Raw genomic sequence first — 16,324 nt, 5'->3', positions numbered from 1 at the left:
CTGGTCAGGGCACTGCCTGGATTGCAGGCCAGGTCTCCAGTTGGGGGCCTGCAAGAGGTAGCCAATCAATGTTTCTCTCCATCTCTTTCTCCTTCCCTTCCCTGCTCTCTAAAAATAAATAAATAAAGTCTTTTTTTAAAAAATGCTTTCCATTTCGCTGGAGCTTAAAGTGTGAGAGGATGAGATGTGGAGCTGAAGCCAGAGAGAGACACAGGCCTAAGGAGTCTGGACATCCTCCTGTGGAGGAAGGGGAATGATGGAGGGTTTTCAACAGGGTAGCAGCAAGGTCTGACCTGCCTTTTGCAGTCCCCCTGATGGTTATATGAAGGGTGGATCTGAGGGTGAAGTGTGACACAGGATCTCGGGGGGCTGCTGAAACCCAGATTCTCACCAGAGTGATTGCTTGGACTGTGGGAGTCCGTAGGGACTCGGGGGGCAGACAGTGGCTGCCAACCAGGGGCCAGACCCCCAGGAAACCTTGGGTGGGCACAGGTTCCAGACCACAAGGTTCCTTTGGTTTCACTGGGAACACCAGGAGCAGGTCACATCCACACATGAGCAAAGGGGGATGTCAAGTAGCCAAGCGTGTCCTCCCTCCCAGCCCAGCTATTCAAGATTCAGGGGTAAGAGGTGCTATGGGCTGGATTACGTGCAATCCCCTAAAATTCATGTTGAAGCCCTAACCCCGATGGTATTTGGAGATGGAATCCTTGGGAAGTGATTAGGTTTGGATGAGGTCATGAGGGTGGGACCCCATGATGGAATTAGTGTCCTTTAAGAAGACACCAGAGAGAGCTCTCTCCCTCTCCCTCCCTCACCGTGTGAGGACACAGTGGGAAGGTGGCCAGGAAGACAGCTCTCACCAGGAACTGAATTTTCCCATATCTTGATCTTTGAGTTAGCAGCTTCCAGAATTATGAAAAGTAAATATCTGGTTTTTGTAAAGCCACCCAGTCTCTGGTATTCTGTTATAACAGCTCAAGCTAAGACAAGTGGATTGGAAGAGAGCTTGTCATTGAGGACGTGTGAATACAAACTACGATATCATCTCATAAAAATAAATTGGGTCAAACTTCCCCACAGGGCACTATGACCACCCACGGGGTGGCTCCCCATTTTTCCTTAGGGGAAGATGGCTTCCTTACCCCTCACAAAACCAAGCCTGGCGGGGCTGCTTCGAGGCTCCTCAGGGCCCAGGGATACAGCCTTTAGAGGTAGGAAGAGTGAAGTTGGTGACATCCATGCAGGATTCCAGCATCCCCACCACCTCCTGCTATGAAGCATTGAACAATCGCCAGCCTGTTCCAGGCTGATACCCCTCAGCTCCAATGTGGCAGGTGAGGATCATGGTCAGGCACCAAGAGCCCAGATTCACCCAGCTCTGGCCCATAGTACTTTGCAAAGGGCAGCTGGTTCTGCACTTCTAGGAGATGTCAGCTCCAACCAGCCCTCTTCTCACCAGGAAGGCTCAGGCCCTGCTTCCCACTGGAAGTCCTCAACCCCAAGTCCTCAGAGCTAGGCCCTCTGCCTAACACTGGGATTAACGGTAAGAAAATGTCCTGTCCAGTCTTTGGGAAGGTTGGACCTCAATCCACCTCCTCACCTCTTCTAGAAAAGACTAAGCTTAGGGTCAGGAGAGCAACAGGCTTTTAACAGAGAAAAACTAGTCTAATGAGCCCACTTCTGTTGGTCAACTGTGGCCTATCCTTGCCCTCTAAGAGGCGTGGACCACTCTTTCGGGAAAAAAGAAAATGGTTTGCAGCTGCATTACTCCTTATGATTGTGGATCACTGTGGGAACCCACCCTGTAAGCCCCTCCTCAGCTCGGGTGTGAGGCTCCTGGTTTGCTCCTGCAGACACCTGTGTTTTCCACTCCTTGGTACATCTCAGTCCTAGGACTCTCATGATGGGTCTAGCCCTGCTGGCTGCTGAGCTCTCCCTCCACGCCCTAACCCCACCCCTCACACACATGTCTTACCCCCATAGCATTTGCACATTTCAGGCTGCGTATAGTCCAGTGCCCTGTCTCCGGGCTAGCTTCCACTGACCTCTTAAAGAGGGTGGTTGACTACAGCAAGGGAGACTGACTTTCCCAGGCTCTGCCCCGCCCTTTTCCATACCCTGTGTCCAGCATGTTGGCGTGAGTGATAGGAGAACCTCGTCTTACAATCTGGAGCCTCTGCCCTGGGGATGCAGGGTCCCTGTGGTCAATAGGAAAGTACCCAGGTTTCCTCTGGGTGGCCTAGTCCAGACCCAGAAGAGTCTCAGAAAATTCATGAACTTAGCAATCATCTCCCATGACATCACTCTGGCCCCTGTCACCCCCTGTAAAATGCCTGTGGGAGAAGAAGCCACCATGGGGAGTGCTGAGAGCCCTCTGGATGTGCAGACAGCCCAGCAGCCAAACTATGCGCCTGTGACATGGGCCAGCCCTCGTGAAAGCTCTTTCCAGAAAAAGAAAAGGCAGGTGACATCTGTGGATATTTACAGCCCCACACAGCATGACAAGAGGTGCTGAAAGATGCCTGTCTGACAACAAAACCCATTCCAACAGCTGGAACCACTCCAGGCTGGGATGAAGTATCAAAGGGCCCAGCATCTCATCAAGCAAGGCCATGCTGTCTGTGGAAGCTGAGAGCAAGAGCAGATGCCAAGTGGAGCAGGCCCTCAGCTAGTCCTCCCCACCAGGCCAGGGCCCAAAGTTTACCAGAGATGCCAGGGAAGAGGCAAGTGTGAAAACTGACCAAGGGGTGAGGCCCTATGAAGTGTCCTCTTCAGCTCAGCCAGCCAGACACCTGGCAGCAATGATGGCATCTTCCTCGTCACATTACTCGGCCTTCACCTCCCCCACTGACCTTGCAGGGTCTCACACAGTAATATCAATATTTCTCTAAGCCTCAGGTACTCATCTATACAATGGAGATGATCATACAGCCACCCACTTCTGCTTGTCACACCCCGGCTGGGAGCTCCTAAGGTCCCCTTTTTATTGGTGTGACCCAAGCATCTAGCACAGTGACTGGAATCTCCCAGGCCCTTGGCTACTTTGAATAAATGGTGCTACTTGCTTGTCCCTCCCTTTAATGATAGCCATGGTAGACCAGTCTCAGAAACATCATGAGATTCACTGAACATCATTTGCCCAAAATGCTGAGCTCTGCAGATTAGCCAGGAGGCTTCAGCCTCCTCCCAGGAGAACTCCTTCTAGCTTTGAACCCTCAGCCATTCAAAACACAAACATGCTCATACATAGAGCTTGAGCCAAGGGTGAAATGTCAACATCATCTTGGACTCAAATCAATCAGCTCGAGGCTTAGATGCACTAGCTAAGCCAGCTCACCCCAAACCTGCTTGTGCCTATATGGGGGCCCAGAGGGTTCATTTCCTGTCCTGGTCAGGACTCCAGCTGAAAAAAAAGAAACAGGAAAAATCTTCTATTTGACTTAAACTTTTCATCTTCTGATGACTCTGTGGCAGATCTTCTCCACAACACCAAGGCCACATTAGATCAGGCCATCTTAGGTACTGCAGGAGGAGGCCAGCCCAGAGTCCAGATGACCTGTCCCTTATGCTAGGACAACTTGGGTCAGATTTCTCAAGATCTCTAAGATCCCAGGAGGCTTAGAGTAAAGAGCAGTCAATCAGAAGCAAAGAACCAGGTTCCAGTTCTGCATAGGCCACTTCTCAGCTGGTTGACCTTGGCCACGTTCCTGGGTCATGGGCATCAATCTTCCTCATGTGTCCTCACATGGAAGAAGTGGGGAGGGAGCTCTTTTTCATTAATGCTCTAATTGCATTCATAAAGGCTCAACCCTCATGACCTGCTCACCTCCCAAAAGCTTCTCCTCCTAACATCATCCTATTGGAGAGTAGGTTTCAACACAGGGATGATGGGGGTGGGCATAAACATTCAGCCTAAAACAGCATCTATACCATGGCAATACAGAAATATGAGACTGAAAGCCCTTTCTAAGGTAAGAAATAATGCCATGATGATATGATGCTGATGAAGGTGATGATGCTACCTCTCCTGCCAGCTGACTGAACTAACTGGAGGGACATCTACTGGTGAAATGTGGCTCAAAGAACTACTTTTAAAATGAAATCTAGTGGTGAAGTAACAGCATTGTATCCCATGCTTAGTGCTGGCTTCTTTGATCAGCACTGGCAGAAATCCATGCTCCATTCGCAGTGAGTCAGCAGCCTTGACAGAACCCTAACTAAGTGCCAGCCACCCTTTTGGGCACCACAGAGGGAAAGAGATGATGACAACACCCTCTGCCCTCCAGAACCTCTCAGTCTGTCCACACCAGTGTAACCAGCAACTTTTCTAGGGATCAGTTTGGCAATATGGCTCAAAAGTCTTAACCTAATAATTCTGCATGGATTTTTACTAAGGAAATTATTTAAGGTGTGGGCAAAGATTGTAGGTAAAAAGATGCTCACAAGGCTCTAGTTCCAGTAATGACGGAGTAGCTTGTATCAGGCTAACTCTATGTTAGATAAAAATTGTAAACTCTAGATAAAATTTTTTAAACAACTGTTCACAAAGTTCCAGTTCCATCAATGACAAAGTAGCTTCTATCAGACGAACTCTACTTTAGATAAAAATTATAAATTCCAGATAAAAAATTTAAACAACTATTTGAAGACACTAGAAACCAACAAAAAGGCTGCAGACATCGGAAGGGATTCAACTTTGGCAAAAAGGGAATAGCATTGAGTGAATTCTACATTATATGACTTTTCCTTTGAGGGTACACCTCAGTTCAGACACTGTGGCCAGAAGTCAAATCAAAAACTGCAGTTGTTTCAGCTTAAGGCTGCCAGAAGACCTGGAAACTGAGGGAAGAAATCTAATAAGGGAATAGGCGTGCAGAGCAGAGACCCCCAAACTCCTTGCAAAGTCTTCTGAAATCGTTGGCTGACCCCTAAACTGTGCATGTATACAGGAGATTCCATACAGCTTAGCAGCAAACAATAGTGGGAAGGCTACAAAAGCTAAGCAGAGATATAAGCTGCTACCCAAGAGAAGGAAGATGATTTAGAGCTTGAGTGTCTCCAAGGTAGGGGTTTACTTAGCACCTAGGGCTTGCCCTTGAAGCTGCAAATAGTCTATGCCTTAGAAGCAAAAACTATATCCCAGGTCTAGGGGGTTTACATATCCACCCTGATAAACTATTAAAACCAAGCCTTAATAAATTTACAGTAACTTAACTGATTGCTAGAACAAAAATCAATGTGCTTCAGAGAAACCAGAACCTCTACAACACATCAAATTGTTCAGTATATAACCAAAAGCTATCATGGGAAGAAGAAAAGAAAGAAAAGAAGGAAGGAAAGAAGGAGCAATTGTGACCCAAGCCAAGAGAAAAGTGTCAATACAAAGAAACCCTTAGATGACCCAAATGTTGAAAATAGAAGACAAAGACTTGAAAGCCACTATTATATATAAGTTCTAGGATATTAAATAAATCATGGGCATAATGATTGAAGAGATGGGAAAATATCTTATCTGGGAAACATAAAAAATAAAATGAAAATTTTAGAACTGAAAAGTACAATATCTGAAATGAACATTTCACTGGATGGTCTTGACAGAAGATCATAGATGTCAGAAGAAAGTCAGTGAACTTTGAAGACAGAAATTATCCTATTCAAAGAACAGAGTGGTAAAAAAAGAAAAAAAGAACCTCAATAACAATACCATGCAATATAACATGTGCAAATGGAATCTTGGAATCTTGAGAAAAGAGAGTAGGGCAGAGAAATATTTGAAAAAAACATGAACAAAAATTTCCTAATTTGGTAAAAACAAAAACTGAAAAAAATGGCTTATAGATCCAAATGCTCAAAGAACCCCAAGCAGGGTTAAAAAAAATTCCACTTGATAACATCACAGTTAAACTGTCTTAACAAAAAGATTTTTTTTTTTAAATTTTGTAAACAACAAGGGGGGGTGAGGAAGCACATTCATAGAGGGGAAATAACAATATCAGTACAGCAGACTTTTCAGCAGAAACAATAAATGCCACAAGACAATGGATCAACCTGTTTCAAATAGTGTACTGAAAGAAAAAATCATCAATCCAGAATTATGAACTTAATGAAAACATTATTCAAAACTTAATGGAAAGTACAGTATTGAAGATGATGACTGGAGAAAATGGAACCCTTGTACATTACTTGTGGGAATGTAAAATGGTGCAGCCACTATGAAAACAGTTTTACAGTGCCTTAGCAAGTTAAACACAGAATTGCCATATGATGCAGAAACCCCAATCTTAGAGTATATATCAAAAAGAATCGAAAACAGGTGTTCAAACAAAAACTTATATGTGAATGTTCATAACAGCACTATTCACAATAGCTGAAATGTGGAAAAAGCCCAAGTGTCCATCAATGGGTGAATGAAAAAACAAAATGTGGTATATCCATACAATGGAATTTTATTCATTATTCAGATATATGCCACAACTTGGATGAAACTTTAAAACATTATGCTAAGTAAAAGAAGCCAGGCACAAAAGGCCACATAGTGTATGGTTCTATTTATATTAAATATCCAGAATAGGCAAATCAATAGAGACAGAAAGCAGATTTGTGGTTGCCAAGGGCTAAGGGAAGGGAGAATGAGGAATGACTGCTTAATGGGTATAGGGTTTCCCTTTGGGGTGATAAAAATAAGTTCTGGAACCAGATAGTGGTGATGGTTGCAAAACATTGTGAATGTACTTAATACCACTAAATTATACATTTTTAAATGGCTGGTTTTATGTCTTTGTGTTTTACCACAATTTAACTAATTAACTAATTTAAATTAAGGCAAAGTAAATACTAAAAAAAAATCTTCAGTAGTTGAATTTACTGTATACAGATCTGCACTACAAAAAAATGTTAAAATAACTTTATTTACTTATTTTTTATTATATTTTATTTTTAGGCTATTACAACTGTTGCCACTAAAATGACTTCTCGGGGTTGAGGAGAAAGGATACCAGATGGAAGCCCAGAGCTCCAGGAAGAAATTCAAGATCACTGAAAATAATAATTATGAGATAAATAAAAGACTTTTTTTTTTCCTCATTTTACTTTTTAAAAAGATTATCTGACTGGTTAATTCAAAAATTATGTTACTGAATTCTGAATTTTACAATATATTTTGATTTAAAACATATGACAACAATAGCACAAAGGATGGTAGGGGTGGATAAAGAGAATTATACTATTAATAGTTTCTTCTAATTTACATGGAATAGCCCCATTTTAACCCTGTTTACTATGATAAATTAAGGGAACAGACTGTAGTCCTTAGAAGAACAACTAAGAAATAATACAAAGAAGTATAACTAAAAATTCAATAAAGGAAAACATGCAGTTTCTGTCTCCAGTCATACTAACTCACTCTTAACTTGCCCTCCCACCATAAATAATTCAAAAATTGGACAAAATTTATGAAACAAATGTTCACAGACATTGAACAATGTGGAACAATGATCCGCAAGAGAAGAAAAACAAACAAGGCAATTCCTGAAGGCACCTTCTGGACCAGAGCACATAGAGAGGGGACTAAGTAGAACATAGCAATCTCTCTGCATTGAAGAGAAAACAGTCAGAGTTCAGGGAGGCTAAGGTACATTTGGTGGACAGAATACCAGAGAAAATTGAATTATGTAAGAAATTATTCATGGGGTCAGAACTTACTTAACTATACACTTCTCATGTATGAAACAAGTTGTATGCAAATTTGACCTCAATAAAGTTTATTTTAAAATGCATAAATAATTATTTAAAATATATAGAAAACATGCATAGCACTATATCTATGTATTGCCCTGTATATATAAAATCTCCTAAAAAATTCATTTGCTATCAACAAATTTGTTATCAAAAACTTCCCCACAAAGAAATTTTATCAAACATTTATGGAAAAAGTTATACCAACTTTATTTTAAAAGTGCTTTCACAAGGAACAGATTGACAGTGACTAGAGGGGAAGGTGAGGGGGGAAGGAGGATAAGAAGGGGAAGGGTCTAGTCAAGGAACTAGTATATACGACCCATGGACATGGACAACAGGGTGGGGATTGACTGTGGGAGAGGGGTGGGGGTAGGCGGGGCAGGGGAGAGCAACAGATGGGGGAAAAATGGGTCAACTGTAATAGAACAACAATTTTAAAAATTAAAAATTAAAAAAAATTAAAAGTTAAAGTGCTTTCAGAAAATAGAGGAGGGAAAATTTCTCAGTTCTTTGTATGAGAACAGCATAGCCCTCATAACTTAAAGACTGGCAGACATTATAAGAAAAGAAAATTACAGATAAATATCAAATATGGAAATATCAAAAAGAATAACATACCCAAATGAAGTTTATCCCATTAATAATAAGGTTACTCTCAGGAACAAAAGGTTAGTTAGTATTCAATTTAATTTGTCATATTAACATAATTAAGAACAAAAAAATATTATTACCTCAATATAGATGCAAAAAAAGCATTTGATGAAATTCAGTACCTATTCATGATAAATATTCTCCAGCAAACTAAGAATAGAAGTGATTATCTTCATCTGACAAATGGCAATATATGAAAAATATACTGTTAATAACATATTTAATAGTGAAATATTGAGAACTTTCCCCCATGACCAGAAACAGGACAAAAATGTCTGTTCTCACCATTTCTATTAAACATTTCACTAGAAGTTCAAGCAGTCCAATAAAGCAATGCAAAGAAAAGTCATAAAGATTTGAAAGGAAGAAGCAAAAATGTCTTAATTCACAGAGGACATGATAGTTTTTGTAGAAATTCCAAAGAAATCAATAAATAAGTTACTAGAACTAATAAATAAATTTAGTATGGTTTTCAGATATAAGATCAATATTTACAAATCAAATACATTTTTATATACTAGCATCAAAAAATTAGAAAATCATATTTTAAAAAGCAATTTAATTTTTTAAATAGCACCAAAAGTACCAAATATTTAGAAATACACTTAATAAAACACAAGTAAGCCCTTTACTCTGAAAACTATAAAAATGGCCAAGAAAAATTAAAGGGCTAAATAAATGGAGAGCTATATACTATGTTCATGAATCAGCAGACTCATCATTAAGATAGTCGTTCCCCCCAAATTGGTCTATAAATTTTATCACAATCCTGATCCCAATCCCAACAGACAGCTTTGTGTAGACATTGATAAGTTGTAAAACTTTTTACGGAAATGCAAAGGAACTAAAGTAGTCAAAATACTCTTTACAAAGAAAAATTACATTCCATTTTATTCCACAGATAAAATTAAAAAGATAATACCACCAATTGTTGGCAAGAATATAGAGCAATTGGAACAAACTTTGCTTTTGGGAATGTAAACTATTAAAACCTGTTTGGGAAATAGTTTGGCTATTTTTTATAACATTAAACAACTTAATTAAAAATGTACCAAAGTCTTGGACAGACTTCACAAAAGAAGATATAAGAGAGGCATACAAAATGATGTTCAACATCATTAGCCAACAGGGAAGTACAAATTAAAATCACAGTCAGAGAGCATTTCACACCACTGCAATGGCTAAAAGAATAAAGATGGACAACACCAAATGTTAGCAAAGATGTGGAGCAACTGGAAAATACTTTCCTGGTAGGAGCATAAGATGGTAAACCACTTTGGAAAGAAGTTTTGGCTTTTTCTTAAAAAGTTAAATATACACTATGACCTAGCAATTCTAGGGGTGTATCCAAGGGAAATAAAAATATATGTTCACAGAAGCTTTATTCATATAGTCAAAAACTAGAAACAACCCAAATATATTATCTGCAGGAGAATGGATAAATAAAATTGTGGTTATTTATATAATGGAATAACACCCAGTAACAAAAACAAATAAACTACTGATACACATGTAACAACATGAACACATCTCAAAAATTATGTTAAATGAAAGAAACCATACACAAAAGAGAATCATACCATATGATTCCATTTATATGAAGTTCGAGAAGAGGTAAAACGGATCTATGATGATAGAAATTAGGATAGTGGTTGCTTAGTGATGGAAACTTTCTGGAAAGTGATGAAAATGTTTATATATCATTCAAAATTCATCAAATTGCACATTTAGGATTGATGCATTTCAGTGTATGTAAATTTTACCTCAGTTAAAAAAAAAAGGTGTTTACAGCAATGCTATTAATAATTTAAAGTTAGAAGAAACTTAAATACCTCCAAGTAGGGGTTTAGTTAATAAAGCATGTACCCAAATACAACCACCATTAAAAATACTATAGAAAGCTATATATTGACAAGGAGAGATGTTCATGGCCACCTTTATTGTAAAGAAAGTTATCAAATAGCATGCACATGACAACTAACTTGTAAGCACAGAAAATGGTCTGGAGGCATTTTACTTAAATAAGACTTGAGATTAATGTAAAAGAGTGTTTTCACTTTTTCTACACTGACCATGCACTTGCTTTTGTAATATGAAAAAATATATATTTCTAGATATATAAATGCAGTACTGTATAGTTATAGATTCATACATACAGTTAGTTAGGGTTATTCATGGTAGTTATGTTCTGCAAAGACACCAGGAACCCTGAATTAGCAAATACTGAACCACTGATGCTAGGGGAAATATGGGGCCAGGTTCCTATGAGAGTCACAACAGTTTTTCAGCTGATCAAATATAACCTTGTTTTATGTGTACTTCTCTTTAAAGACATCTTATTGAATATATACTATGATTCATTAACATTGAACTCACAGCCAACAGCACTATAACCAAGGCCTGAGCAAAGCTTATTTACAGCATACATTTTCTCCTTAAGGCACATCATCGCCTTTTGCACTTAAGAACACTGGGCAGCACTATGCTTGGGAACATATTAAACAATGACATCTCCCTGACCCCCCATCCCCAAAAAGCATAGAAATGTGAAAATCGTGGCTTTAAAAAGACCAGTGAGAGAACACTGGTTAGCAGTGTGAGAGTTGAGGCAGTAAGGCAGAGTTTCGTCAGCCTCAGCAGGGAGCATGCAAGTTGGGCAACTCAATATTTTTGCCTCTCTGTGCACACCGGTGAATGACCATGAAAGTGCCACCTACTATTGATTTGGGGGTTACAAATAAACTTTACCAAGTAGACCAATTAACAAATACAGAACTTGCAAATAACCACAATTGACCATATATAGACATATCTATGAAAGAAAGTATCCCCAAGCCTTTAGCCTGTACTCCTGGGGCATCCAGGGAAGGAGGAGAGGAGGCGGGTAGGGAGGAGGTCCTGGGTAAACAAAGAAGGGAGGAAGGAGGCCCAGAGAGAGGCTACCTGGGAGGCCAGAGCCACCTACCCCTAAGCAGTCAAATCCAGAGTCATATGACCAGACAGACCTGAGCGCCTGGAAGGAAGGCCAGACACAACCAAAAAGAAACAAGTTTCTCCTGGGGAAGCTCATCTGAACAAAAGTAAAACCCCCTGAGGAGAGAGCACTTTTGATCTGCGGGCTTTCCACTGAGGCAGCAATGCGAACAAGTGGGAATAATTAATTGTCCCAGGACCCTCAACACCATCTTAGAAATGCGCTTAAAATCACAGACACCACCTTGATTTTGCCTTCCGTCTTCATTGTTTCATTTTCAGGAATGTCAAGTCTTTACAAAGGCTTTCAGGAGCCAGTCCCAAGCTCAGCGCAGGCCCTCGCACTCCCAGGAATCCTCAGCCGCACAGGTCCCTCGTGCTCACAGCTAGGAAGGGGGCCACTGGATTCTGAGGCTCTCTGAAAGAGCCACATCTCATGCCACATCCTCGGTGCTTTGCCCACTCGGTCTGCTTTGTCCTAACCTTATTTAAAGAGAGCTCTGGCCTTGACACTTGGCTCTTGGGAGGTTATCTCTAAGCCCTTGTAATGACCTGCCTAATAAGAGTGTCTGTCTATCTCGGAAACCTGGGCCACTCCAGATAGCACTATGATATTTAGGGACATCCTGGGGCAACACGTTGCCCACCAACCTCCACAAGGGCTTAGGACAGCTCAGCCGTATGGCAGCCACCACGTATGTATACCTGACCAAGTCCCACTAAGAACTCTGGCTCAGAGGATTTCCCTGGTGGGCAATACCCCATGTATACTGGCACATGTCATTGTTGGGAGAGGTTAGTACTATCCCCACCTCCACTGGGAGGGGATGACTGGAAGCTCCGAGTGTGGACACCTCCTGGACTCTACCCCTTGCATCTCTTACCTGGGCTGAGTTTAAATTATTTTCTTTCACTGTAATAAGCCATAAATGTGAGTATAACAGCTTTTGTGTTCCACAAGTCTTTCTAGTAAATTATCAAACCTGAGGGTTGTCTCCAGGTCTCCCAATCTGCATATATATCCGTCTCTCTAATTCTCTTTTGAATCAGCCTTGCCATCCTGCTGGTTCCCTCACTGAGTTCCATAAAACACACGCTCACTATCTACTTGCATGAGAATTACAGCTAAGCCTGTACTTCATTAGGTGGAGCCAAATGCTGATCGTTGAAAAACACCCAGTCAGTTTACTCAAGGGTAAATCAATCACTTCCCTTGAAACCCCTGCCTCCCCACCCTTTGCAGAATGTAGGCAGCTGGTCTGCTTTGCTCTGTCTGGCGACCAGAGGTCTCTCCCACAGCCATGGCGCTGATAGGAAAGGCAGGTCCAAACCCTGGCTCTGAGGACCTCAGACCTCAACAAGAGACCTGGTGTGTACTGTGGTCATTCAACACATAAAGTACAGCATCCTGTCACCCACACTTCCTCTGGGGGTCAGCCTCACCTCACCCTATCACCCCTGAACTCCCTCCTGCTCTTCCCCAAGGAAAGGCCTACGGCAGTCCTGTGCCCCCAAGTGTGGCCCAGGCCCAGAGGCTGCCTACCTTCCACTGCCAGGATCAGGCAGCTCATAAATCAGGAAGAGTGATACCACTGGATCCTTTTACATCTCAACACCTTCCATCAGCTCAGCGTTGGGTCACCATCATCATCATCATCATCATCATCACCATCATCATTTCTGCTAATTCTGTTATGTTATTATTTATAACCAAAAGCATTTTAGGCAATTTTTAACAAAAGCATCTACATAACTTATAACTTATTGTAGCTTTTATTATAACCTTAACATATTATAAAAGTGTATATATAACAAAAATCAGTTAATTAGATTATAAAAAAGATGAAAGAATAATTTTGTCAAAAAGCCAAGGTTGAGAAAAGTGACTATTTCCAAATACAAAACTATGCTGGGAAGAAGGGGGCTGCAAACATGGTCACTAGGCAGGACCTGCTTTCCCAGGCTATGAGCACGGCCAGGATTTGGTGTTGATCATCTCTGACTTCCACCAAAGTGAGGCTGTCTGGCCCCTTGAGCCCCATCCTCCTGTCCTCCCTCTGGCACCAGCCAGGCATACGCGTAGGGGCAGCAGGCGAGGCCTTCCTTCTGCTGCCGCCCACCAGGTGCCCCTGCCTCGTACGTGGCTCCGAGGCTAGTGGGCCCTCATCTGCATTTGCTCAGAGCCCAAACTTCCAGCTCTCCGTTGGAGCCAGAGTGAAAGAAGTAGACTACGAGTAGAATCCTCTCTTCTGGATTAGGGCTCACCCCAGTTTGGCTGGTCCAGAACATTTGGTTCCGAGGAGTTGGGAAAAGGAAGGGAAGAATGTAGAAGAACAGAGACCTGCTCACAGGAGGGCAGCAAGGGAAGCATTCAGGACTCTGAAGCCCAGCCTGGCCAGTGCCCAGTCCCCCACCCCCGTGTCCCAGTAGACTCACCCTCATCACAGTTGCTCCCAGTAAAGCCAGGGCAGCACTTCCACTCCAGGGCTGTCACCGTTCGGTAGGACACTCTGTATGTGGGTCTGATCAGAGTCCTGTAACTAACACAAGGGCAAGATCAGGACAGTGTGAGCACCCACCTGCCCACCCCCAGATCCAACTCCTGCAGAGCCAGCCCAGCCCAGGGCTCTCGGAGCTGCCCAGCCAGTGGATCCTGTGGCCCCAGCTCTGTGCCACTGGCTGTGTGGCCCTAGGCAAGTGACCTTCCCTCTCTGCACCAAATGTGTTCTAAAGTCCCTTCCAGCTTCATCTTCCTGAAAGTCTGCAAGTATGGCCACCTATGGTGGAAAGATGTCCTGCAGACTGACCGCTATGGACTGAACTGTGTCCCCCAGAATTCATATGTTTAAGCCCTACCCACCCCTCTACACACACACACTGAGGAAAGGTTATATAGGGACACAGAAGAAGACAGCTGCCTGAGAAAACAAAGTTCTGTTGCTTAAGCTACCCAGTCTATGATATTCTGTTATGGCAGTTCAAGCTAAGACATGGACTAAAATAATGAATGTGGTAAAGAAAATATCATTAGAACCCCTGTAACTTCCAACCACCCGCAAGTCACTGAACTCCAACCTTTTCCCCAGTCATTATTTCCTTTTGTTGATTCATCCAATGAATACTTTTTGAGTGCCAACTACATGTTATACTTGGTCACAGATTGATAACTCTGAGTCCCCATCTTGAAGAAATCACAGCCTAGTGGACAAGAGAAACACTTCAATGAAAATTTACAATCCAGTAGCGGGATTCCAGCAGCAATAAAATGCTCCCCAAATTGCTGTGGAGTCCATAGTAAAATTTCAATGTCCTATAGTTTTAATTTTGTCTTACAAATAAGTCTGATACTTATTTTGTATCAAATTTATTTTGGAATTTTGTGAAGCCCCAAGAATAGTGAATATAACATATATGACCAAATTTCACAAGGGGGATAAATCAGCCTTGTTATTCACTTTGCATGCCTCGTTATAACTTTGCTGCTTGATCAAGCTGGCACACCTTCCTCTTAAAAACAAAACTCCATGACTTCGCAAAATTTGAATCTGCTGATACTGAGCAACTTAACCAGAGAATGGAAAAATTAATTGGTAGCAGCAGGCGTGACGTTTCGAGATGTACCGTTGATAGGAAGACACAAGAGTCACATCTTGAATTTCAGAAATTCTGTGCCAAATCTGGAAAATCCTGTTACACTAATTTCCCTCTTTTAAAAAGTCCTCTCACTCGTGTTTTATAAACATTCCAGCAAACCAGCTTCCCCTTGGAGAGCTAAGGAGGGTATCGCTGGGTGCAGCCATGGGCAGGAACCTTCGAGTGAGGAGCCAGAGTGTGCACAGGGAGATGCCCACAGCTGGGACCTGGGGAGCAAACCCAGGCGCTTGGATTGAAGACGCCCCTCACCCCCCAGGGAGCAACTGGCATAGGCCAATGGGGAAAGGGGGGTGACAGAGAAACAGTGTCATGATCACCACTTCTTACAGCAGGTGGCCCGGGGGGGGCAGAGGCGGGTTAATGAGCCTGAGTGCAAGGAGAATTTAAATAGACTGTCTGCATTATAAACGCACTTGCACACTCACACACACATTCACTTGCGTACTCACACCTCACATACATACACTATCACATGCACACACATGCTCACATGCTTTCACACACTCAACACTCACATGCACTCATTCACAGGCTCACGCTCTCACACCGCTACCTAAGGCAGACCTCCCAGCCTGAAGCAGGCCCAGCTGGGAGAGGGGGAGAGGGGAGAAGCTCTAATTTAGGTAAAAGAAGCCAGTTTTATTGTGGTAATCATTTCACAATATAAGTAAACCAAACCATCAGGGTGTATACCTTAAACTTATATAGTAATGTACACCAATTATTTCCCAATAAAACTGGAAAAAAATGAATTATCTAGCAAAAACAAATTTTAAGATGCCAGTGGGATAAGATTGTTACTCTGGCTGAAAGAGATCAGAAAAACTTCAGAATCTATCCAGGGCAGACGTGTAGGGCAGGAAAGGGTCAAATCATTTATTGCTTGTGTCCTGCCCAGTGCATCTGAGGCCCCGGAAGGACCCCTCCCACAGCCTCAGCACCACGGGTTCGGGCTCTGCCCCTAGTGCCCAAGCACAATGTGGACTTGCCCATGTTCCTTAACCTCCCTAAGCCCGTTTTCTGGTCTGCATAATGAGAACCCCATGGAAACCAGAATATGGCGTGTGAGGCTCCCTGGGAGGGCATATGTGGGAGGCACACACAGATCTTAGCTGGTTCCTCCCAGCCCACACCCTCAGCAATCCCCTCTGTGATCAGGAGCGTCTGACCTGCTTAGGCACGTGTGCAGGCCCTTCTCTGGCTCACCCAGCTACCCTATGGCCCCCTGTGCCATAGACTATTCTTTGGCCTCCAGCCCATGAGCCCTCCAAAATACACCAGACATTCTCCAGTCCAGTCATCATCC

The 16,324-nt window shown here is 42.5% G+C and overlaps 1 protein-coding gene across 1 annotated transcript in view; it reads right to left on the bottom strand.

Moving 5' to 3' along the window:
* Nucleotides 1-16,324, bottom strand: part of COL26A1 (collagen type XXVI alpha 1 chain) — a 186,188-nt gene that overhangs the window by 90,489 nt on the left and 79,375 nt on the right. The window contains exon 3 of the mRNA XM_090279102.1: nucleotides 13,801-13,898. Within this exon, the coding sequence (XP_090135228.1) occupies nucleotides 13,801-13,898 (98 nt within the window). The remainder of the gene's footprint in view (nucleotides 1-13,800; nucleotides 13,899-16,324) is intronic.

The sequence above is a fragment of the Furipterus horrens genome, unplaced genomic scaffold (assembly GCF_987537825.1).
Source record: "Furipterus horrens unplaced genomic scaffold, mFurHor1.1.pri manual_scaffold_5, whole genome shotgun sequence".
Lineage (NCBI taxonomy): Eukaryota > Metazoa > Chordata > Mammalia > Chiroptera > Furipteridae > Furipterus > Furipterus horrens.
This window is presented reverse-complemented; position numbering and strand designations above follow the sequence as displayed.